Here is a 25827-nt window from a genome sequence, read left to right on the forward strand (position 1 = left end):
AGGCACAGTTGTGAGTGGGACACTCAACGGCCAGAAAGCATGGGGAGGCTGGACCGGCAGCCCACACCTGGAGAGAGTAGGACTGTCTTGCACAGTTCCTGGGCTCAGCCCCCCTCATTTCCACCCCCAGGTACAGGGTAAAGGCAGGAGGGTCTCTGCTTCCACCACTGAAAAGTGCAGGTGGGACGTGGGTAAGAAGTGGACCATGCCAGGTCTATGACTGTCCTTAGAGGGAGTGCAGCTGTTCTTGTGTATCGATAGCTGTGGGTCTCTGTCTCCTTAAGGCCATGTAGCCAACTTCTGTTCCAGTGACTGAGCGCTGTTCCTGGCAGTCTGGACCCTAACGTTCCCCACTTCTCTCTCCCCTCAGGACCCCCGTGCTGCCTGGGCCTCGTGCCGGTTGAAGAGGTGGATAGTCCCGACTCCTGCCCTGTGGGGAGAGGAGACTGGTGTCCCCAGCACCCCTCTGGGTCCTATGCGGGGCAGGAACTCGGGGTGCGGCTCTCCCCCAGCCCACCAGTGCACATGTCTTTTGAAACACCACCTCCTACAATTTAGGCAGAAGCTGATATCCCACAAAGACTATATATTATTTTTTTTAAAGAGAGGAAATTGGTATTTATTTTTCTATAATAGCCATATTTATATATTTATGCACTTGTAAATAAATGTATATGTTTTTATAATTCTGGAGAGACACAGCAAGTCCTCCCCACTGAGGTCTGAGATGGAAAATAAGCCACAACATAACAGGCATCAACAGGCGAAGAGCAACACAACTAAGGCGGCAAACATGTCCCTTGGATCCTGTGCCACTGCCCAGGGAGGGGTGCAACAGACCCACAGAAAAGCCTGCGGAAGGAGGACTCCTAGGCACACCATCCACAGTGACCGTGAGAGAAACAAGGCCAGCGCCACGGCCTCAGAGCTGGAGCCACCCGTGCCGGCAGCTGGATCTGGTGCTGCTGGCAACGATTTCCCGAGATGCCCGTGAGATAGACTGAGATGTGTATAGTACTGTGAGCATTAGCAAACCTTCCAGAAGCAATAATCTGTGACAACATATCTCTGTAAAAATAAACACTGTAACGTCTAAATAAATGTTTAGTCTTCCCTATAACCTTCAGCTTAGTCATGTATGAGTCAGCATTCTCTTCAGATGTTAGGATTCAGTCTGAGCATTTGAAGAAACATCCACTTGCAGCGTTTTCAGATCCGTCAGGGAGAGATCTGGAAAAGGCGGCAAAGGTTTCTGATTTTGTCCTTTTAAATGTTGAATGTCAGTTGTGTTTTCATCAAAGCAGATGCATGGTGACTGTCCAAGAGGGAGACGGGGTACACTGGGCGAGGAGAAGCAGAGTCACCGTTCTCTGGACTTAAGGTAAAGCTCTGGGAAGCTCGAAGGAATGAGATTCGTCTTTTCTATGCAGATGTGTGTTGACTATTTTCTCTAAAATACCATTTAGTGAAGTGCTGTGCTACACCTGAATATACGGTGCCTGGTAAAATTCACTTCCCTTTTTCCCAAAGACACAGCAACGTAGCCAGAGGACTTGACTCACTAGTTGTTTAAAATGAACGTTTACTCACTGCCCTCCAGCCACAGGATCAACCTTTTTATGTACAAGTGGTAAAATGGAGACCAAAGCTTTTTGCTGAGAGCCCTAACACACTTTTAACTGTGTTTAGGAGGGAAATGTATCTTCTAGATTTCAGTAGAATTGAGTTACAGATGAACTGCCACTTGAGACACTTAATCCTGTTAAGAGTCATCAATGGCAGACCCTGGCTTCACACTCTAGTCACGAATTGGATAAACAAAGTCCTAGGAAAGCCCCAGGAGTGACTTTGATGGTTCTGGACAAGTGCACCCTCTGCTGGCGCGAAGTTCTTGCAGCCTTTCGCCATCCAGCAGCTAAATTGGAACATGGTTTTTAGAAAAGCAGTATTTTTAAAATATTTTAAGAAATGAAATGAAGGACTGTAAGGAATATGGAAATTATAGGAAAGGAGACACAGAGCAGGGGAGAGAAGACTTCAGACAAGATTGAAGAAGCAGGGAAGATTCAGATTTCAGGCAGAATTGTGACTTCCGATAAAATCTGGCATGGAGGGCTTAGAGGAGGGAGGGGGACAAGTCTCACCTCTCAGATCTGGGCTGTAACTCACCTAGCCCACTGGCTTTTTTAAATCTTCGTTTTTTTGTTTTTTTTTGTTTTTTATGCTTACTGACCCCAGTGGTTGTCAAAGTAAGTTCTGGTGAATGCTATGGATGGAAGTGGTATGCTCCAGTGCTGTGCAGAAAGTAGTTTTAAATAACAACACTGAATGCTTTTAGCCCCTCAAAAATGTCCTGGGAAAGAAAAGGCACTTCTAAGGCAGGTTAAACAAGATAAATGTGCATATTTAGCCAACTGCAGGAAAAGGTTAGGGTACCAGGCCTTTAAATTTTAACCTAGAAAAAACAACTTATATTTCTGTTTCATTGCATTTTGCATTTCTTTAGATTCAGGTTAATTACCGTAGTGTCTTTTAAAAGTCTGATTCAGTCAAGAAGCAAAAGGAAGAGTAAGACTTAGGTGTGTGGAAGCTAGTGAGGGTGCAGAGTTCAGCTCTTGGCTAGGAGACCTAAGCTGTGCAACAGAATAGGTTGCCTTGGCAAAACGAGTAACTCATTTTCCTATGAAGTTCTGACAGAGGACTCTACAGTTTCTTTTTCTTTCAATGTTGATATTTAATGATAACAACTGACCCACAAATAATTCAACTTAGACTGATTTTGGCCTCTCTCAAAGGTGGCTGCCTTCTCTAAGGGCACAGCAAGAGGCAGAGAACAGTTTGCTCAGGAAACAAGGACAGCTTTCCATCTATCCCTAGTCAGGGCTCTCCTGTTTGATATTAAACCTCCCAAAGATTCAGATGCTCATACTTAGTTACAGATGCAAGACTAAGCCTGGGATCAATGAAATTAAACTAAAGCTACCTCTATTCCTTGTCTAATTCAAAGTAAGAATGAATTAACTGTATTGTCAAATTCCAAACATACTGTATGAAAGCTTAATATTTGTAAACTTCAGTGATTTTTGTCTGGTTCAATTGGACAAAACGTAATAATCTTGACTGGTTTTACTCCTAAGTTGATATACACATGAATCTTTGACATGGCTCTTCTATAGACTGAATTCATTCATTCTGAATTAGGATTTCAGAATGAGAGGAAGCCTCAGAGCTTATCTTAATTTCTCATTTATCTGACAGTGAGGCCCAGGAAAATAGTGGACCTTACCCTGGCTCTCACCACAGCAAGGGACAGTGTCCCCTCCAAGACCACTCCCTGTATCCAGGCAGCTGCGCAGGATGGTGGCTGGCCAGCCAGTTGAGTGAGTAGGTCTGGTGTTATCCCTTCCATTTCCAGCCAAGCTTCAGATGGACACAGCCCCAGTGCACAGTTTGACTGCAACCTCATGGGAGACACAGGTTGGAAAGGCCCAGCTAAGTGGCTCCCGGATTCCTGACCCTTCTTACTTATTTATTCCTACATAAAAATTAAAACACTCAGAACTAAGACTAACATATTTGTCTTAAATGCTTGAAGGGCACACATAGTTTAGGGCGAAGAACAGAAAAAGGTGGTAAAGGGTGCTCCAGTGGAGAGGCAACTGCGTCAGAGCTCTGTGCTGACAGGCACAAATGGTAAGCTATGAAAGGATGTCAGACACAGCAGGCCACCTCTAACATATACATTCCAACAAGGAACCCAAGTCCTGATGATAATTTTGGCAGCAGGCTAGCCACAGGTTAGGAAGACTTGACTTTGCTGAGTCACTTGCTACATTGGTACAATATTGTCTTCTTTACTTTTCCTTTTCAATGACCAATTCATATTCTGGGACAGCCTCCAGAGAGGCTGTCATTAAAGTGGACCTGTTACTAGACCTATTACTAACAGGAGTCCAACTGTTGGTGAAATCATTCTTAAGATGAATTCCAATGACCACTTACCCCCAAACCAAACGGATACTCCCAAAACGTTACGTACAATCAGAAGTTATTATTAGAGATGATCTCTCAGTGATGGAATCTATTTCATTATTTCCTTATCTGTATCAAAGCCAGCAAATGACTCAAGTAGAACCAGAAAGAAAAAGGCACAGGATGTGAAAAACTATAGGAAATGCTGGTAGAGTTGCAGACACCTTCAGAGAAGAGCCTCCTCCTTAACCATTTTGCAAAACACACTTCTCTGCTCTACCCAGAGCTGAGGAGTTTGCTAAAACTCTGGGTGATTCAGGAAGCTGATTGTTTCTTGCTTTATGCCAGCCGAAGGGCAACTGCTCTGTTCTTTGTATCCATTTCCTGAATCCAGAGCCCTCAAATAACTGACTGACTTACAAAGTTAACAATGTCAGAATTCTAAGTTGCATTTCTTTTTCCCAGATATTGTTTGTTAGCAAAATGGTTTCTTTCTCATGTCCTCTCAGAGAATACCTGATAACAAAGTTTATTTTCCAAGGATTTAACCATCAAGAAAAGGTTTTCTCATGGTTTGCTGAATGATAGATTTTCTTGCCAATGGCTAAACATTCAGATAACCAAAAAACAAATTTTACAAAACAATATATTACTGATTCTTTCTGATGGTTTGAGATACCACCTCCTGAGACTTTATATTTGATCCAATTGGTTCCAGGCGCATCTAAAATGGTTCAGTTCAATATAAGTAGCTGTTGAGCATTACAGTCAGTTCTGAGATAACCAACTGGGGGTAAATCATTAAAACTACATGACTGGATCTGGTTTTAGACTTTCAGACACATTCACTTTAAAACAGTAGGGTTGTTGCAGACAACAGAACTGTAGAATTGTGTGTTGAATCATGGATGGATTTGAGGAGACAGCAAACTTACAGGCCCTGGGACTTCATTCATTCTCTTGTGGGTGATGAATCGGGGGCAGGAGGAGACCACCTTTCTTACGCAAAAGAGCAATCTCTTCCTTTAAGGCCTGAATCCTTTCGGCTTGGACTTGTATCAGTTCAGTGACCCTTTCTCTTGCCTCAATATCTGCTTTCCGAGGGCCCTGGAAGGCATTGCCCTGTAGAGAGAGAACACCTCCCTGCTTTAAGCATCGTTTAGAATATGGAAACTTCTCTGTCTTCATTGCTTTATTAGGCATGCCTGCCTTGCAGTCAATCTAAAATAGCCACCGCTCTTTAAGAAGCCTTCAGTTCTTCCACTGAAATCCCACCATTGGAAATGTGTCCCTTTGTGCTAATAAGCAACTCTTACATGCAAAAATCCCCTTTAGAGGGTAACTGATTAACTGGCTATCAGTCACTCATACTCTACAGGGCTCATTGCTGGAATTCCAAGGTAAGATACCTCCTTTTCCTATATAGCTCATATCATTAGTAGATTCTCACTAAATCTGAATGCACATTAAAGGAAGGGACATAACACCTAGTATCTTCCCCCTTGCCTGCCTTCACTGCAGAGGCTATGAAAGCTAAATACTAACCTTACCCAGTTCCTCTTCCAGCTGGGAGAGGCTCAGTAGATATAGCAGAAAACATTTGCTTGCTTTCTCAATGAAAGGGACAAGAGGCTGGCATTTGGGCATCCATGACAGAGCCGAGGCAGCCGCTGTGACTGAAGGGAATTTCTACCAGTCACCAAGAGAATCACAGAGATGCTGGGCCATGACACCATGGCCCAATAAACCAAAACCCCTAATTCATCTCCTGCAGACTGAAGTGAGGAGAAGCGCCTCTATTTGTCTGAGCTACTCTCATTTGTTACTTACAGCTAAATGTGTGCCCCTCTCCCCACCATGCCTAGTCAGTCTAGATGGTCACTCTGAAGTCACCATAGCTTTTCCCTCATTTTCCTTACCATATCCAAACAAATTTTGGCTACTCTTACTTTGAAATGTCTTTGGCCTTGCCATCTACACTCCACTTCATGCCTAGAGTGTTGTAAGAATAATAGTAGTGGAGTCAGCTTAGGAAGCAGACAGACCTCAGTTAAAAAACAAACTTCTCCACATATTAATTAGTAGGTTACTTGACCATTCTGAGCTTTGAAAGTCGATATTTTGAAGATTCAATGACCTCGCCAATGGAATGAGACCATACCTGTAAAGCTATGAAGAGATACTATGTAAAGAGACCCAGGTAATAATTTTCCTTCCTGGATTTCGTGGGTCCAAGCTCTTTCCTTGCCAAGGTATCTGGATGTTCAAAACACATCAAGTCAACAGGTGTGTATTCATGGCCAACTCTGAAGGTTCTGTGTAGCCATTATCCTTCCTGAACACTGCCTTGACTCTCAGCTCAAAAACTGTCTAGTGGATAAAGGGTCTTTGACATTCAGATTCTAGTCGTCGTCTCTAATTCTAGTTGTAAACCTCCCAGAGCCTTTTATTCATTCTTTCTTTTGGACTTTTGCTCAGACCAGTGATTCTTCAATTCTAGCATGCAGCAGAGTCCCCTGGAAGGCTTGTTCTAGATTCTGGGCCCACTCCCAAGAACTTCTGATTTTGTATGTCTGACTGGGGAACCAGAATCTGCATTCCTAACAAGCTCCCCAGGGGATACACATGCCATTCTTCATGGAAACACTTCGGAAACCCCTGTTTTAGACCATTTCCTGGGAGCTTAAAAAGTATAAACCAAGAGAAAACAGTCTTACAGCATATAGTTTAGAATATGTCATACCTGTGTTTGGTTCCTAGAAGGCAAGGCTTAAATAGAAACTTTACTATTAAGTATTACCCACTACATACTATGTATTAAGTATTACTATGTTAGCCTCAAAAAACCTATCAGAGCAAGTTGAAAGCCATAAAAAGTAACAAGTGTTTTTTAATAAGTAACGTGGTTTAGACTTTCAGTTCAGTTCAGACTTTAGGTCAAAGGAAATACCCGATATTGAAAATGGATGTCTGACAGCAGATTCAGGGAGCATGTTGACATTGTTATTTACACATAAATAACCTTACCTCTCTAGGGTCAAGGCAAATCTCTTAATCTGTACTTTCTGTTTGAATTCATAGCACCCAATAGGCATATGGTGAAGCTGGTCCTTCAGGCTCATTGTAATGTTCAGTTCAGTTACTCAGTCGTCTCCGACTCTTTGCAACCCCGTGAATCGCAGCATGCCAGGCCTCCCTGTCCAGTGCCAACTCCCGGAGTTCACTCAGACTCATGTCCATCGAGTCCATGATGCCATCCAGCCATCTCATCCTCTGTTGTCCCCTTCTCTTCCTGCCCCCTGTCCCTCCCAGCATCAGAGTCTTCCAATGAGTCAGTTCTTCCCATGAGGTGGCCAAAGTACTGGAGTTTCAGCTTTAGCATCATTCCTTCCAAAGAACACCTAGGACTGATCTCCTTCAGAATGGACTGGTTGGATCTCCTTGCAGTCCAAGGCAGTCTCAAGAGTTCTCCAATACCACAGTTAAAAGCATCAATTCTTCGGCGCTCAGCTTTCTTCACAGTCCAACTCTCACATCCATCCATGACTACTGGAAAAACCAGAGTCTTGACTAGACGGACCTTTGTTGGCAATGTAATGTCTCTGCTTTTCAATATGCTATCTAGGTTGGTCATAACTTTCCTTCCAAGGAGTAAGCGTCTTTCAATTTCATGGCTGCAGTCACCATCTGCAGTGATTTTGGAGCCCCCCAAAATAAAGTCTGACACTGTTTCCACTGTTTCCCCATCTATTTCCCATGAAGTGATGGGACCAGATGCCATGATCTTCGCTTTCTGAATGTTAAGCTTTAAGCCAACTTTTTCACTCTCCTCTTTCACTTTCATCAAGAGGCTTTTTAGTTCTTCTTCACTTTCTGCCATAAGGGTGGTGTCATCTGCATATCTGAGGTTATTGATATTTCTCCTGGCAATCCTGATTCCAGCTTGTGCTTCTTCCAGCCCAGCATTTCTCATGATGTACTCTGCATATAAGTTAAATAAGGGTGACAATATACAGCCCTGACATACTCTTTTTCCTATTTGGAACCAGTCTGTTGTTGTTCCATGTCCAGTTCTAACTGTTGCTTCCTGACCTGCATACAGGTTTCTCAAGAGGCAAGTCAGGTGGTCTGGTATTCCCATCTCTTTCAGAATTTTCCACAGTTTATTGTGATCCACAGAGTCAAAGGCTTTGGTATAGTCAATAATGTAAACAGCATCAACTCAGTGTCCTCAGAGACCCAGGTGGGCCAAAACCCATTCAAGATCAAGGTTCGTTTAAAAGCCCAGCACTTAGTGTTCTTATGAGTAGCTCCCTTTACAGAACATCCCTAATTCTGATCAAGGGTCTAAAGAAAAGGAACATACCTGCTGGTTCTGTAGAGTATTCAGTCTTGAATCAAGCCGCTGCTTTTCAATACACAAATCATTCATCTGATGAAGTTTTTTGGTGTGTTCTTTTGTCTTCATCATCAATTCCCATCGAACCTGAGCAATCTTTTCCTACCAGGGCAGGAAGATGTAAAACGGATTCAGTGAATGAGAGAGAGAAAAAAACACAAATGTCCAGATTTGATCAAAACCATCAAGCAAATGGAGTGATATGCACATGAAAGTGAAAGTCTTAGTAACTCAGTGGTGTCCGCGTCTTTGCAACACAATGAACTATAGCCCACCAGGCTCTTCTGTCCATGGAAACCTCCAGACAAGAATACTGGAGTGGGCTGCCATTCCCTTCTCCAGGGGATCAAACCTGGGTCTACTGCACTGCAGGCAGATTCTTTACTGTCTGAGCCACCAGGGAAGCCCAGGAGTTTTTCCTGACAAACTAGACTTTAAATTCTACAAGGGCAAAGACCATGCTCATTGTACTCATGCCTGTCACATACAGTGACTGCTGCTGCTTAGCGGCTCAGTCATGTCCAACTCGTTGCGGCCCCATGGACTGTAGCCCACCAGGCTCCTCTGTCCATGGGATTTCTCCAGGCAAGAATACTGGAGTGGGTAGCCGTTCCCTTCTCCAGGGGAATTTTCCCAACCCAGGAATCGAACCCAGGTCCTCCCACATTGCAGGCAGATTCTTGACCATCTGAGCCACCAGGGAAGCCCTACGCACATAGGGAAATATAGTAAGCCAATAATATAATCAGAAGCAGGTGTATCAGGTGTGGTTTGATGAGGAAAAAAAAAGAATGAATGTAGGCAAAAATGAGATGAAGATACGTATCACTCCACTTCTGAGGAAGGATATTAGTATGCTGACTGAGTGCTGGTGTTCATTAATTAAAAGGGAGAATGATTGTTTAACCAGAAACTTTCCTATATCACTTTTCCCCCCAGTGTTGGCCCAGAATCCTCAAGGTGACCAGCTTCAATGGCCATACATCTGCCAGTGGCTTTCCTTTGTTACCCTATTGCTCCAACAAATTATTTCAGATCGCACATATTATCTCCAGCACTACCCTGATAGCATCCAGTCCCACTGACACCAGCACTGGAGTAATTTGTTTCTCCACAGTACAGTGACAAATCTTAGATAAGAAAAGAAGATACCACTGGGAACCTCTCCTCCTTCCCTATCTGCTGTTAAGTCAGAAAACTAGAGAAGCCGTGTGATTGGTGAGCTTATAAAGTCTTTGTAAAAGCCCCTCTCTTTGAATCAGGAATACTGCCTCATCTCATGGCTCCAGGAACAGTGTAGGCATTTAACATTTAAGACCCTACCAACACCCATGGTGGATTCATGTCAATGTATGGCAAAACCAATACAGTATTGTAAAATAAAAGTAAAAATTAAAATTAAAAAAAAAGGACCCTACCAGCTAAACAGTATATACCTTGTTATAAAATCTATTACTTAGAGATGTTTTTCTAATTTCCAGAATGGAAACGACATGCAAAAGCTACATAGAATTATATAAGGAGGATCCTCAGAGCACTACCAGGTGCTACTAGTGGTAAGAAGGAAATGGCAACCCATTCCAGTATCCTTGCCTAGAGAATGCCATGGACAGAGGACCCTGGGGGGCTACAGAGGACCTCCATAGGATCTCAAAGAGTTGGACACGACTGAGCGACTAACACACACACGCACACTAGTGGTAAAGAACCCACCTGCCAATGCAGGAGACATAAGAGACAGTTTGATTCCTGGGTTGGGAAGATCCCCTGTAGGAGGGCTTGGCAACCCACTCCAGTATGCTTGCCTGGAGAATCCCATGGACAGAGAAGCCTGGTGGGCTACAGTGCATGGGGTCACAAACAGATGGACACAACTGAAGGGACTCACCAGGCACAGAGTGCAACAGTTCACGTCTAACACTTAGAGCCTTTACACATTAATGCGGACCTCAGAGTGGAATCTCTCGCCCTTCATGCCATGCTGCCCTCATATTTACAAGAATCCTGGACCCCAGACTCCAGTGCTGGTGCTTTCATCCCAAGATAGACCAGTACCTCCAGTTAAGTGAATGATAAGGAAGCTGAGACAGACCATGGGGGAACTCGGTGGGGCTCACAGGGGCCTGTGAGATGCTCCAGCTGCACAGATGTAGAGATGCTCTGCAGGGACCCCCTGACAGCTTACCAGGAGCTCTCGCCTCTGCCCAGAGGGTCACCTGCCCTCTCATCCTTACCTCCCACATTTTCATTTCCTTTACGTTTGATAGCTCCTTTCGAAGCTTTTTGATCTTTAGTTCTTCAAGCGTTGTATTCACAGAAAGTGTCTGAAGGGCTTCTAGATTGATCACGCGGCCAAACTTGCTAATCATTAGTTGACTGACTGTTTCTTCCATTTCTAAAAGAAGACAACCACTGTCAGGCTGTTCAGAAGCTCCCACTGTTATTAAATGAACAGTACCATCCTAAGGAACAGCGTTTGCAAGATGATGGTAAAAGGCTTTACATCACCAGTTGGGTTTCCTCTGCGACACTGCACCTACCGCTTTCCTCACTTAGAATGCACATTGTTGTGCTGGCTTGTCATCAACTTCAAATTCCCGTGTGAAACAGGCTCACCTTTCCCAGGCGACTTACACGCTCTGGTCTGCCCCTGCTCAGACTGTTCATGGGCCCCAGCGGGTTATAAAGCCTTTGGGTTTTTTTTACTACTGATCTCTGTAACATCTTGTGCTAAGATAAAATAGGTACTGAACAGCAGTTTCCACCTCCAAGTTATAACACTAAAATCCTGGCAGTGGCTCACAGGGTCCCACCTGCCCTGCCCCCGTTAGCTCTCACACCTCTCTCATTTACTCCAGACACCGTCTTACTTCTCAAACATTCCAAGCTCACTTGGGTATTCTCATAAGGAATCCTCTGGAATTATGCTGCCTGGAATTCTCTTCCCAATATAGCCACGTGGCTCATCCCACACAGCCCATTTTCTGAAAACAAGCTGTGAGACTGTGATAGACTCATTTCCAGTACACTCATTTCTGAAGGTGTAACCAAGTGTGACTTGTCCTCTAAGCATTAGGGAGAACCATATCTTAGCAAGTATATCACATTTACAGAGAACTCCTCGGCCTCCTACTCAGCCTCCTGCAGGCCTCAGCACTCTTTCCCATTCCTTTTAGTTTTTTCTTCTTCACAGTTCTCTCCATCTAACATGCAAAGTTTTACTTTTGTTTTATTGTCTTTCCTCAACATGGGAACGCTGGAAAACCTGGAGAAAATTCCATTTGTGGGATTTTAATCAGTACTTTGGTCACCTCATGCGAAGAGTTGACTCATTGGAAAAGACTCTGATGCTGGGAGGGATTAGGGGCAGGAGGAGAAGGGGATGACAGAGGATGAGATGGCTGGATGGCATCACTGACTTGATGGACGTAAGTTTGGGTGAACTCTGGGAGTTGGTGATGGACAGGGAGGCTTGGCATCCTGCAATTCATGGGGTCGCAAAGAGTTGGACACGACTGAGCGACTGAACTGAACTGAAGAAAGTATAACCTTGTAACAAAATTTTCTGTGACCAGAATCCCCTAAGTGAATTCTGAAGGCCCTTACATGTAACAAGATGATGCAGCTCAGTTACTGGGCAAGAATGTGTATTCAGGTATAATCGTTACCCTGAGTGGATGATAATGGCACAATCGGCATGACTTTTGGCATAAATGACATAATTTGCACAATCCAGGAAGGGTTATTCGTTTCTATTCTATGTGAGTGGCACCCCCATGTACTTGCATCGTGTGGTGGCCATGATAATTAGTGATGCAAATGAAATAATGATGGGATTATCTGCTCTACTGTGTCTAGCCTGTGGCTGCCTGCTTGGCCCCCTCAGTAAGAACCTTGACTCCCCCTAGCTAGCCCATATATCAGGGTACCCTCTCCCAAGGCAGCCTCGTGTACTAGGACATGGACTCTGGTCTTTGCCCTTCCCACAGCTAGTATTCCCTGGGGACAGAAAGCCTTCCAGAACACCCTCTACTCCCCATCTCCCTCCACATGGCTGCAAGCTGTGCTCTTCTTAAAAAGGAGAGAACTTACCTTCCCACCTCATGTTCTAAACTCTCCTCCTCTTCCCCATTGGGTCTGGGATGGAGGAAGGCACCAGTGAGCGACTGTGGTGTTTCTCATCACGGTTAAGCCTTTGTTCTCTGAGTTATAGGAAAGGAACCCACTCCTAGTTTCACCTTCAGAATTAGAAGATCAGTCTTTAACCAGACCCACAACTTGCTTTCAGAAAGCAAACCAGGGATGGGAGAACTGAAAACCACTGAATAAAACTTCTACTACACAGAACCTCTTTTTTTTTTTTTTAAATTTCAACTAACATTCCCAAAATATGAATACTTCATTTCATCTTCACACATTTTCCCAAACTGAGAGGTTACTCAAATGGAAACAAGTTTCTCTCATTTTCATGCTAGTTTGTTTCCTTGGTTTGACAAATAGTATTTCCAAATATAAACAACATTCACAGGCTACAGAAGCCAAAGGAATGTGAAGTACGAGAGAAGCGCTGGGGCCGTGAGGTTTACACCTGAGAAAACTCTGTGTCTCAAATAAGTATTATTCAAATATAGAGTCCTAACACGTATTTTAAAATTTTATAATCCAGCCACCCATGAGAGCAGAACCACCATCTCACTGAAGACCTCTACAAATTCAAGCAACTTGGACTGACTGACAACTATATTCCTCCCTTTTTCCTTTCCAAATTTTCTTTAAAAAAAAATTTAATTGTAGCAAAATTCACATAACAAAATGTACCATTTTAATCTTTTAAAAGTGTACACTTCTGGGGCTTCCCTTGCTGTCTAGTAGCTATGATTCCATGCTCCCAATGCACGGTTCAAACCCTGGTCGGGGAACTAAGATTCCACATGCCACATGACATGGCCAAGAAAAGAATAAGTGTACAGTTCTGGGGCATTAAGGTAGATGCTATTATACCACTCATAATTTTATTGTTATTAAAGTTGGAATACTTCATCACTTACATATATGTTCCATGTCTTTACTCCATACATCTTATAGTGTATACCTCAATTCCAGGTGAACTAAGAACATTAAAGTAAAGAACACTACTAACAGAGGAAACAATAGAAAAATATGACCTCAAAATAGGAAAGGATTTAAGACATACATATATACACACAATGCGCAAACTATAAACAGGTTGATAAATTAATTATATTAAAATTTTAAATGTCTGTATCCCCAAAAGATTCACCAAATAAAAAGGCAAGATACATACTAGAAAAGATTCAAAATCATGTAATAGATAAAGACAGAATATGGGGAAAAAAAAAAACAAAACTCCCTACAATCAATAAGAAAAGTAAAAAACAGAAGTAAAAAAATGGGCAAGGTGTATAGCAGGCAAGTTTCATACGAGAACACAAATAAATGGCAAATAAGCGTATGTGAAGACATTCAACCTGAAGGAACTAGGGAAACAAAAAGACAGTGAAATACAATTTTAACATATACCAGGTTGACAGATATATGAAAGGCTAACATTACTAAGTGTTGATGAGACTATGGAACCTAGGCAATTCTCAGCCTCCTGGGCGGTGAGGGAAACAGGAGGAAGAGAAAACAGTGCAACCAGTTTGGAGGACAACTTGACAACACCCGGGCGAGCAGAAAACGCACACACACCCCATCTCACCCACAGTCCCCACTCCTGGGGACTCACCTCCTCCCGAGCACAGGGAGACAGGTACAGGAAGGGTCACTGAAACATTGTCTGTAATCATGAAAAATTACAAGTACCCTAAATATCCATCAACAGGAGGCCAAAGAAAAACTCTTACAGGCCAATGGCATACTGTAGTAGCAGCTAAAATGGCTAATTTTCTGTAGCATTACAGATTACTCTCAGAGAATGGGTTAATAAAGTGAGTTGCAAATTATACCAAAAACATGCAAAGACACCTCATATAGTGTGTGTGAATACATCTATATGTGTATGTACCTGGCTCATGGTTGATCCTGGGGAAGGAGAGAGCAGAATAATACTAGAAAGAGAAAGGCCATCAATTATATCTTCAGTGCTTCATTTCTTAAGCTAGGTAGTGGGCATTTTTTTTACATTTTTCTACATTTTATTAAACATAAAACCTTTAAAAATTGTGAGAAATTGTTTCTATGACAAAAGACTTATCCTTTTTAAAACAGGAGAGTAACTTTTTGATAGCATCAGGAGAGAGAGCAAGTAGAAAGAGGGGCAGGTGTTATTTCTGCTCAGTGGTTTGGATCTGTGATGACCTACAGTTTTCAGAGCTGGAGATGACCACTTGACAGTTCCCTCTGTAATCAATAAATATTACTAGGTAAGCCACGGGCTTACTACTCACTCTGTATTGTTTTGGCCATCTCTCTCTTTTCTCGGATGAGCTGCTTACGCCTCTCCCGGCATTCTTTGTTAAGTTTTTGCTGCTTGGAATTTTCCTCGTGGAGCTGGACAATTCGCTCTTGGAGTCGTCCCAAGGAGCGGTTGGAAAAGACCAAAGATCCAGAAAGATCACTTGGTATTTCTCCATACAGCACATACTCTATCTACAAAAGCATGACAAAACTGGTATCAGAATAGACAGAAACCAAACTAAATGTAAAGTCACAGAAAGGGATGTGCTTCTTTTTCTATCCCTTGTTAGGTCATGACCTTTGGTCTCCTAACTCTCACCACTGAGGAAGGTAAAAGGAGGAAGCTGCCTTCAAAAAGAAGTCACATTACATCCCTCTGGGACAGCAAATCTTTCCAAAATGACCATGCTGGATATCTACTGCCTACGGATGGAACAGATATTTCAGGGCTGGAATATCTGGCAAACTGCTACAGACAGTTAATCCAGTTTGGATCAGGTTAAACGAGATATATGTAAGGCTGATCCTCCTCGGTTTTTTCTTCTCAAATACAGCTTTCTCTCTTTACCTGACAAAATACATTACAAGGGGCTTTTGCTGATATGATCTCTGCATTTTAATGTAAATTGTAATTCAAGTGGGATATAGAGATGAACAAAGAAAAGGGAAAAAATATTTTCCTTTTATCTTAACTTCCCTCATTAACAAGTAAGGAATAAGGGAAGATAATTCTTACACCATTAGTCCACGTCTATCTAAAGAAGGTGTGAAAAGTGACATGTGTCCAAGAGACAAGAAGATTTCAACCTCCAAACCATTCCTTTAAGTCATAGGCTCCTCATTGCTTCAGATTTGAAGTGATTCGACTTTCAAAGTCATAATGACCACCAGGAAATATACATGTTTTGATATTATGCTTTTATAATAATCTCAGAAGTGGTAAGAAACGCTGGGGTGTCATTCTGCAAGTAGATGTCTCAGACAAGGACTGCCCTTCTCCCCACCAGTGTCCCATGAATCTTTCTCTGGAAAAGTCTGAGGGTGATGGCTCTTCTGCTCAGAGAGGGAGGGGCAACCTCCAGCCCCATCACCTGGTGGAGCTTCAGCGGGATCACAACCAGCAGTTCATTCAGCCGCTGCTGCTTCTCACGCTGATAAGCCTCCAGCGCCTCCTCTGCTGCGTTCAGATTAGTTGCCACAATTTTTACCTGCAGAAAGCCCCAAGTGCGAGATGTTAACAGGATTCGGTGAATATATACCCAAGGTGATAAATGAAGCCACTGGGGAGGAAGAAAAAATATGAGCTGGATCTGCCTTGTTGGGCTGGATTAAACAGATGATCCCAGACTGCTCCCCAGAAGTGTGTATTATTCTCTTTCTGCTAAGTCATGAGCCACACCACTTCTTCAATTGTCCCTATGACCCCAGAGTTGTAGAGATTTTGTGAATGAAAATGCAGAGGATGTGTTCCCATCTCCTTTTTATTTTCTGCAGGAAAATCATCTCTCAGCCTATAGTATCTCTGTAAGGATGGTTCAAATCTCATTTGGTCATAAGGACCTCGATAAATTAGCGAAGAAAGACCTTTATGGTAATGAAATTACCAACTACAGTATTTCTAAAGTACATGCCTCATCTCCTAAAATACTTGAAAGTTTTCTAAATCATTTCCTTTTTGCAAGCGGAGAAGCAGCCTACCAAAACATTTCTGAATATGAATCAAGTGATGCTCCTCTAGGAAAGAGTACCTAAGAGGGAAACTGAGTAGATATGGCAGAAAAAATCAATACAACTGTACCAGAAGTTTAGCTTAGTGGACTCCCAAAGGAATGCATACACCTCAGAATGTCAAAGTGTTCTACTGGGGTCCAGAAAGAAAATGGAGTTTCCATTTCTATTTATTTTTATCTTATTCTTTTTATTTTCTGTTCTTGCAAATGTTTCATAATACATGAAATATAATTAGTACAATAGTTTATGGGTATAATTTCTAAAGAAATATATATTTATTGTGGGAATATGTGCTCCTTTTTTTTTTTTTACTTCCAGAAGTATATAATCAGAAAAGTTTGGGGGCCAATGATTTAGAAAAAGTTCCAGTCATCAAAGGGGCAATGGCCCTCAAAGACGTCTGTAAATGGATGCAACATGGGAAATGTCTCTCTTCTAACAATAAGCCCTCACTCATGCCATTGCCATGAAATAGCAGTATTATAGCTAGAAGGAGGTGTAGCATGTTGGGAGACGATAAACAGAACTGAAAAAGGCAGAATAACATACTTTTTTGGACAATGTATCATGTTCCTTTTTGAGGTTATCGATCATTTTTTTTTCTTCAACTAAAGCCTCTTCAATGTCCAGCCTTTTCTCTCGAAGTTGAAGGGCCAGTTCAAAGAGACCTATATCACAATCTGAAAAGACAGACAAAATGAAAGAGCAGCTCCATTTGTTAGAGAATATAGTAATAAGTGTAGACTTTGGGCCTTCAGAATTATTAATGTCCATCTACTCCAATAAGGTTTCACTACACTTACGGCTGCAGGTAGAAATTATTAATGGTATTAATAATTATGATGGAGACTTCCCTGCCAGTTCAGTGGCTAAGACTCTGAGCTCTCAATTCAGGGGGCTTGGGTTCAATCCCTGGTCAGGGAACTAGATTCTGCATGCCGAAACGAAGATCAAAGACCCCAGTGCTGCAACTGAGACCCAGCGTAGCTAATATTTTTAAAAAAATTATAATAATCATGATAGTGGCTGTGATGTTAGTACTGATGTTCTGCCTGCAATGAAGGAGATCCTAGTTCAATTCCTGGGTCGGGAAGATCCCCAGAGAAAGGATAGGCTACCCACTCCAGTATTCTTGGGCTTCCTTTGTGGCTCAGCTGGTAAAGAATCCGCCTGCAATGCAGGAGACCTGGGCTCGATCCCTGGGTTAGGAAGATCCCCTGGAGAAGGGAAAGGCTACCCACTCCAGTATTCAGGCCTGGAGAATTCCATGGACTGTATAGTCTGTGGGGTTGCAGAGTCAGACATGACTGACGGACTTTCACTCACACAAGAATCTTAAGACTGTAAGAACATTTCAGACAGTGAAAACAGTGAATATAAATTGCCAAGAATCTCCAGGAGACATAAGAATTGCCCTTAAAAACCAGGTTTGAAGTATGAAAATTTAATGGTTTGGCAAAAAGGGAGAGTTTTATAAAAATACACATATGTAGTTTTAAATACACACATGTACATACACATATATAAATTTTCTGTTTCTCGGTAAAATAAAACTTTCTGCATAACCTATGACTGAATCAACTATAGATTGTCTGCAGATTATTTAATTTGGTACTCATAAATAGCAGCCTCAAGAAATAGGAAGTAAATTGTCTAGAGAGTCCCCAAAAGTATTCATTAGACTATACTTCATGCCTATTATACCAACCTTTCCTTAAATATTATGAGACAATTGAGAAACCAAAAGAGACCTTTTTGATATTATCATCCATAGTCAAACGTCACAAAGAATGCACGGTTTTATCCCACTTACTTGTTGGGCAGATAGAATCATCAAAAACCTCATCTTCAGATCCAGACTCATCCTCATCACTCTCCAAGCTGGATTCTTCTTCACTTGATTCTTCACTTTCCTCCTCTTCATCTAAGGAGAGAGAAAAACACTGTTAATAAGGTAGAGAAGTTCCTGTGTTAAGATAAATCCCAGATCTTAAAAATAAATCATTGTCAATGAGTTAGTTACTAGGAAAACAAGGGGTAAATAAGGAAATTACTCAATATTTTTAGAAGAATTTTAAAAAGTTAAGGACACAGGGACCGCAAACTCAAGTGTCTGCAGGAGGTTATGCAATTAATTTCAGTGCCTCGAGTCAGAGAGGTGAGACCACGCTGCCGGGCTGCCTGTGCTGTGACCTGCCTAACGCACCCTTGGTTATGCAGCATAGGGCTCTGACAACAGAGAGCATTTTCACAGCTTCTCTGAACTAAGTAGCACTAGTTATAATCTTTACTTAACCTACTTAGTGTGAATATTCATGTCTTACAGTGGAAGTATTAGTATTAAATGTGTGATTTAGAGATTCTGCACCAAACCCTGTTGGGGTTGTTAGCTGACAAAGGCTCTCCTTTAACCCAACTTGAGTCAGGCTCCTCTGAGTCCTCTGTCTGGTCCTTGACCCATGCTCTGTCCTTGGCCCATTTACTCGAGTTTTAGCAAGAGTCCTGTTGAGTCAGTTTAGTAAAACTCACTACCCTTAATATCTGGTTAAATTCCTTTTTGCTAAGCCTTAATATCTTATCACTCTGGCCTGCCTTCAACAAAAATCCTGTTGTGTCAGTTTAGTAAAGAATTACCCTACCTGTCAGTAATTTTCCATCAACTAACCCCAATCTTACTCCTGGGCTACAAGTCTCCATTTACCTTGCATTCAGAGTTGAGCTGATCTCTCTCTTACTATAAGGCCCCATGATAGTGGTCCCCTGAATAAAGTCCACCTTATTGTTCTTTAACAAGTATCAATAATTATTATTTCTTCAACAATATCATATCATGTTTACTATGCTTTATAAAATATAAATTTTTTGAATACTAAAATATATCTGTTCCCAAGAATTTTAGATAAGGATTGTATGCCTCTTTCACTCAACTCTACTCCATTTTCTTTTAAAACACTTTGAGTTCATGTATGAACAATTAACAGTTTCTATTTTATGGAACATCAAAAAATATAAAGATAAGTGGACCTCATACTCACTAGAAAACTTCTTAAATTGAGATGTCTCTTAAAATTAGTGATCTGTACCACCTTATGAAATAAATCAACAACGTTTACAATTAGGCTTTAAAATAGACATCTGCTTTCAGGAAGATGAAGTAGATCTACTTTCCCTGTTCCTCCCACTAAATACAGCTAAAACCCCTGGACATTAAATATAAAGTGAACACAATAAAACTCCGAGAAGTGGAAAGAAGGAGGCAGGTCTACTGTGCCCTTCGAATCCTGAGGAACAACACTGTGGTGATTTCCCTGGATTTTCTTTTTGCCATATATATCTCTGAGGTGAAGAAGACTAAGTCAGTCTAACCTTAAATACCAACAGGTAGGGACACAGGAAGGCCCAATCAGAACCTGCTCTCTTCAGCCAAATGACCAGAAAGAGGCAGATTAGCAACACAGAAAACTTGAAGAATCACTACACAAAAATACTGTGGTCCCACGCACACCCACATTGGCAAAGGCCTAATGGAGCCTAGACAAGCCAAAACATTTCACATAAAACAGTACGATGTACATTATTTGCAAGTGCTCACAGAATATACCCTTGCCAAGCTGTAATGAGGCACCCCACCATGCCAACGAGGATGGTGTCAGAAAATGTCAAGTAAAGAGTCAAGATATTTATTCTTTCTGAGGGTAACCAGTCCCCTTATCAAGATGTCTGTGGCCATCACAGTCTGGACCTGCATTCTCAGATGGCAGTAATAAGATTCTCTTCACCCTCACCCTCCCTGCAGAGGTGGTGTCAGAAGAGGCCTGGTGGGGAGTCAGGACTTCTACCATTGCCCAGAGGTGCCAAGGCCTTCCCCACCCCCCACCATGTTGTCAGTAGAGACTCTCTGAGGAGCTAGGCCTCCCATCTGCACACAGAAGTAACAAGGAAATCTCCCTTCCCTTTGGTGACAATAAAACGTGAGTACCTCCACCTGGCAATCAAGAGGAGACACCCATTCCTTCCTCTGGCAGAACAGTGTTAGAGAAAGTCAAGTAAACCAGAAGATTTAAGTAAGATACAGAGTCTAATACATAATATGAAAGTTCCCAGGTTTTAACTGAAAGTCATACCAAGAACCAGAAAGATCCCTAACTGAATGAAAAAAGACAATCAATAAATGTTAACACCAAGATGACAGAAACAGAATTATCTGATGAAGTATTTTAAACATGCAGGATAAAAATGCTTCAGTGAGCAATTATGGACACACTTGAAGCAAAGATACAAAGTCTCAGGCTTTTTATTTATATAAGGAAAAAGTAAATGGCAATTTTAGAACTGAAAAATACAATGATGAAAACTAAGGGATGGGGTCAACAGTAGAATAGAAGGGACAGAAAAATGAATCCATGAACTTGAAGATAGAAAAATAGGAATTAGTCAATCTGAACCATAAAAAGAAAACAAACTGAAACAAACAAAACCCAAACCCCAGAGCCTCAGCAGCCAATGGGATCATAATGAAAAGTCTAACAGTCATGGTGTCAGAGTGCCATGAAGGAGTCAGGAAAGAGGAGGTCTTTAAAAGGACTTGAAGAAATAATGGCTGAAAACTTCTCAAATTGGGCAAAGTATATAAACCTACAGATTAAAGAACCTGAATATATTCCAAAGAGGATAATTCCAAAATCGACACTAAATCACATAACAGTCAAACTTCTGAAAACTAAAGAGAAAAAAATACTGAAAGCAAAGAAAGAAAAGCGATTCTTCACCTACAGAGGATAAGCAATTTGAATATCAGAGGGTTCCTCAGCAGAAACCACGGTGACCAGAAGGAAGTGGCACAGTATTTTTCAAATGTTGAAAGAAATATCAACCTAGAATACTACATCCAATGAAAATGGCTTTCAGAAAAAGGGGAAATCAAGACATACTTAGATTATGGGAAAAAATTTTTAAATTGCCACCAGTATACCCTCCCTAAAAGAATGGATAAAGGAAACTCTTTAAGCACAGGGAATTTTTTTCTTTTTTTAAAAAGGAAATTTTGAATAAAAATATGGATACAGCCTATATGGATAGGCTTTCCTCCAAGTGCTTAAATTATGTTTGATAATTGAAGCAAAAATTATAACATTGTTTGATATGGTTCCAGATGTATGCAGAGGAAATATTTAAGACAATCATATGATAGATGAGGAAGAAACTGGGATATAATGGTAGGTAAGGATTCTAGACTTGACTTAAATTGGTAAAATGATGACACTGGTGGACTGGGATAAATAATGAATATATATATATATATATATATATATATATATATAGAGAGAGAGAGAGAGAGAGAGAGAGAGAGAGAGCACAACCACTAAAAATGTTATACAAAGAGATACATTAAAAAGTGTTCAGTTCAGTTCAGTCACTCAGTTGTGTCCAACTCTTTGCGACCCCATGAACTGCAGCACGCCAGGCCTCCCTGTCCATCACCAACTCCCAGAGTTTACTCAAACTCATTTCCATTGAGTTGGTGATGCCATCCAACCATCTCATCCTCTGTCATCCCCTTCTCCTCCTGCCTTCAATCTTTCCCAGCATCAGGGTCTTTTCAAAAGAGTCAGTTCATCACACCAAGTGGCCAAAGTATTGGAGTTTCAGCTTCAACATCAGTCCTTCCAATGAATATTCAGGACTGATTTCCTTTAGGATGGACTGGTTGGATCTCCTTGCAGTCCAAGGGACTCAAGAGTCTTCTCTAACACCACAGTTCAAAAGCATCAATTTTTCAGCACTCAGCTTACTTTATAGTCCAATTCTCACATCCATACATGACTACTGTAAAAACTGCTAGAGAAAATAAAATGGAATCCTAAAAAATGTTCAACTAACCCACAGGAAGGTAGGAAAAAGAAAAAAGACAAAACAGATATAAAATGGCAGACTTAAACCCTAATAGATCAAATATAAGTGGTTCGATACACCAATTAAAAGACAGAGTGGATGAAAAACATTATTCAGCCACATGCTACCAGAAATTCACTTCTAATGGAACTATATAGTCAAGCTGAAATTAAAAGGAGGGAAAAGATATATCATACAACTATTAATAAAAGCAAAGCAGAAATGACTATAATAATATAGGATAAAATGGACTTCAGAGCAAGGAAAATTACCCAAGACAGAGAAAGACATTAAGTAATGATAAATATGCCAATTTATCAAGAAAACATAGAAATCTTAACAGTGTATGCATAAAACAACAGAAATGTGGGAAGTAAAAACTGAGAAAAATGAGAGGAGAAATAGATAAATCCATGAATGCATTTGGAGACCTCCACACCTCAACTCAACATTTGATGCAACAACCATACAGAAAATCAACAAGGATATAGAAGACTTGAACAATACCATCAGTCAACAGGATCTAACTGACAGTAATAGAACCTGTCACACAAAACAGTACAATACATTCTTCGCAAGTGCTCACAGAACATAACACCAAGATAGCTATGTCAGACCGTAAAACAAATCTCAACAACTAGAAAAGAACTGAAATCACACAAAATGTGTTCTCTGACCACAACTGGATCAAACTAGAAGTCAATAACAGAAAGATAACAGGAAAATCTCAAAACACCTGGACCTAAACAACACACTTCTATATAATCCATAGAATCCAGAAGTCATGATGTAAATTTTAAAACTACACTGTCCTGAATGTAAATGAGAATTAACTTCAAGTTTTGTAGAATACAACTAGAGCAGTGCTGAGAGAGAAATTTATAGTACTAAATTAGAAAAGAGAATAAATTGTCAATTCAGTGATTTAAGCTCACACCTGAAAACCTAAAAAACAGGAGTACAAAATAAACCCAAAGCAAGCCAGAGGAAGGTAATAGTAACGATAAGAACAGAAAGCAATAAAATAGACAGCAGTAAACAGAGAAAATCACTTATACAAAGAGCTGACTTGTTCTCAAAAAAATCAGTTGAATTGACAAACCTCTGATAAAACTGCAAAACAAAAAAATGGGAATATAAGAAACAAGGTACCAATATCTAGAATGCAATAGACACTATTACTAAAGACCCTGCAGATATTCAAAGGATAGCAAGGAAATACAATGAGCATCTCTATGCACATAAATTTGGCAACTTAAATGAAACAGACCAATTCCACAAAAAATACAAATTACCACAACCCACCCAATATAAAGGAGATAATGTGAATAGTTCTGTATTAAGAACACTGAAATTCTAATTGTAAAACTACTTTGAAGAAATCTATTGGTCCAAATAGTTTCACTGGAGAACTCTACCAAACATTTAAAGAACTGCCATAAATTCTATACAGTATCTTCCAGAAAAATCAGAAAGGGGAGTTGCTTAGTTGCTAAGTCACACCCAACCCTTTGTGACCAGATGGACTTTAGCCTACCAGGCTCCTCTATCCATGGAATTCTCCAGTTAAGAATACTGGAGTGGGTTGCCATTTCCTTCACCAAAAAAGGGGAGAAGACTTCCCAATTCATATTTTGAAGCCAGTATTCTCCTGATACTCAAAACCAAATATAGTATAAAGACAGTATAGTGATCCTCGTGAATACAGACATAAATTTTTTAAATTTATAATTTATTGAAGGATAATTCGTTTATAAATTTTGTTGTTTTCTACCAAACCTCCACATGAATCAGCCATCAGTTCAGTTCAGTTCAGTTGCTCAGTCGTGTCTGACTCTTTGCAACCCCATGAATCGCAGCATGCCAGGCCTCCCTGTCCATCACCAACTCCCAGAGTTCACTCAGACTCACATCCATCGAGTCAGTGATGCCATCCAGCCATCTCATCCAGCCATAGGCATACATAGATCCCCTCCCTTTTGAACCTCCCCTCCCATCTCCCTCCCCATCCCACCCCTCTAGATTGATACAGAGCCCCTGTTTGAGTTTCCTGAGCCATAGAGCAAATTCCCATTGGTTATCTATTTTACATATGGTAATGTAAGTTTCCATGTTACTCTCTCCATACATCTCATCCTATCCTCCCCTCTCCCCATGTCCATAAGTCTATTCTCTCCATTCAGTCCATAAGTCTGTCTCTCCATTGTTGCCCTGTGAATAAATTCTTCAGTACCATTTTTCTAGATTCTGTATATGTGCATTAGAATACATTATCTTTCTGACTCACTTCACTCTGGATAATAGGTTCTAGGTTCATCCACCTCATCAGAATGGACTCAAATGTGTTCTTTTTCTATGGCTGAGTAATATTCCATTATGTAAATGTACCATGACTTCTTTATCCAGTCATCTGTCGATGGACATCTAGGTTGCTTCCATGTTCTAGCTATTGTAAATAGTGCTGCAATGAGCATTGGGATACATGTCTCTTTTTCAATTTTGGTTTCCTCAGAGTATATGCCTAGGAGCGGGGTTGCTGAGTCATATAGTGGTTTTATTCCACGTTTTTAAGGAATATCCATACTGTCTTCCATAGCGGCTGTATCAATTTACATTCCCAATAGTGCAAGAGTGGTCCCTTTTCTCCATACCCTCTCCAGCATTTATATTTGTAGACTTTTTGATGATGGCCATTCTGACTAATGTAAGGTGATATCTCATTGTAGTTTTGATTTGCATTTCTCTAATAATGAGCAATGTTGAGCATCTTTTCATGTGTTTGTTAGTGATCTGTATGTCTTCTTTGGAGAAATGTCTGTTTAGGTCTTTTCCCCACTTTTTGATTGGGTTGTTTGCTTTTCTGGCATTGAGTTGTATGAGCTGCTTGTATTTTTGGAAATTAATCCTTTGTCAATTGTTTCATTTACTATTACTTTCTCCATTCTGAGGGTTGTCTTCTCACCTTAATTATAGTTTCCTTTGCTGTGCAAAGCTTTTAAGTTTAATCAGGTCCCACTCGCTTACTTTTGTTTTTATTTCCATGACTCTAGGAGGTGGGTTACAGAGGATCTTGCTTTGACATATGTCATCACATGTTCTGCCTACGTTTTCCTCTAAGAATTTTATAGTTTCTTGTCTTACTTTTATGTCTTTAACCCATTTTGAGTTTATCTTTGTATATGGTGTTAGGACGTGTTCTGATTTTATTGTTTTACATGTAGCTGTCCAGTTTTCCCAGCACCATTTATTGAAGAGGCTGTCTTTGCCCCATTGTATATTCTTGTCTCCTTTGTCAAAAATAAGGTATGCATGGGTTTATTTCTGGGCTTTCTATCTTGTTCCATTGGTCCATATTTCTGTTTTTCTTCCAGTACCATACTGTCTTGACGACTGTAGCTTTGTAGTATAATCTG

At 41.0% G+C, this 25827-nt stretch overlaps 2 protein-coding genes across 17 annotated transcripts in view; one reads left to right on the forward strand and one right to left on the reverse strand.

Moving 5' to 3' along the window:
- BOC (BOC cell adhesion associated, oncogene regulated) overlaps positions 1-1120 on the forward strand; it is a 273171-nt gene extending 272051 nt beyond the window's left edge. For all 15 annotated transcript variants that reach the window (XM_060417718.1, XM_060417722.1, XM_042231472.2 and 12 more), the window contains one exon: positions 371-1120. In XM_060417718.1, the coding sequence (XP_060273701.1) occupies positions 371-558 (188 nt within the window). In that variant the 3' untranslated portion in view covers positions 559-1120. The remainder of the gene's footprint in view (positions 1-370) is intronic.
- Positions 593-25827, reverse strand: part of CFAP44 (cilia and flagella associated protein 44) — a 125863-nt gene continuing 100628 nt past the window's right edge. For both annotated transcript variants that reach the window (XM_015092445.4, XM_042231405.2), the window contains 7 exons: positions 18336-18446; positions 17072-17202; positions 15883-15999; positions 14782-14983; positions 10606-10766; positions 8339-8473; positions 593-5094 (listed from right to left, as the gene is read on the reverse strand). In XM_015092445.4, coding sequence (XP_014947931.2) covers positions 4921-5094; positions 8339-8473; positions 10606-10766; positions 14782-14983; positions 15883-15999; positions 17072-17202; positions 18336-18446 — 1031 coding nt within the window. In that variant the 3' untranslated portion in view covers positions 593-4920. The remainder of the gene's footprint in view (positions 5095-8338; positions 8474-10605; positions 10767-14781; positions 14984-15882; positions 16000-17071; positions 17203-18335; positions 18447-25827) is intronic.

This window comes from Ovis aries, chromosome 1 (genome assembly GCF_016772045.2).
Source record: "Ovis aries strain OAR_USU_Benz2616 breed Rambouillet chromosome 1, ARS-UI_Ramb_v3.0, whole genome shotgun sequence".
In the NCBI taxonomy this organism is placed as follows: Eukaryota; Metazoa; Chordata; class Mammalia; order Artiodactyla; family Bovidae; genus Ovis; species Ovis aries.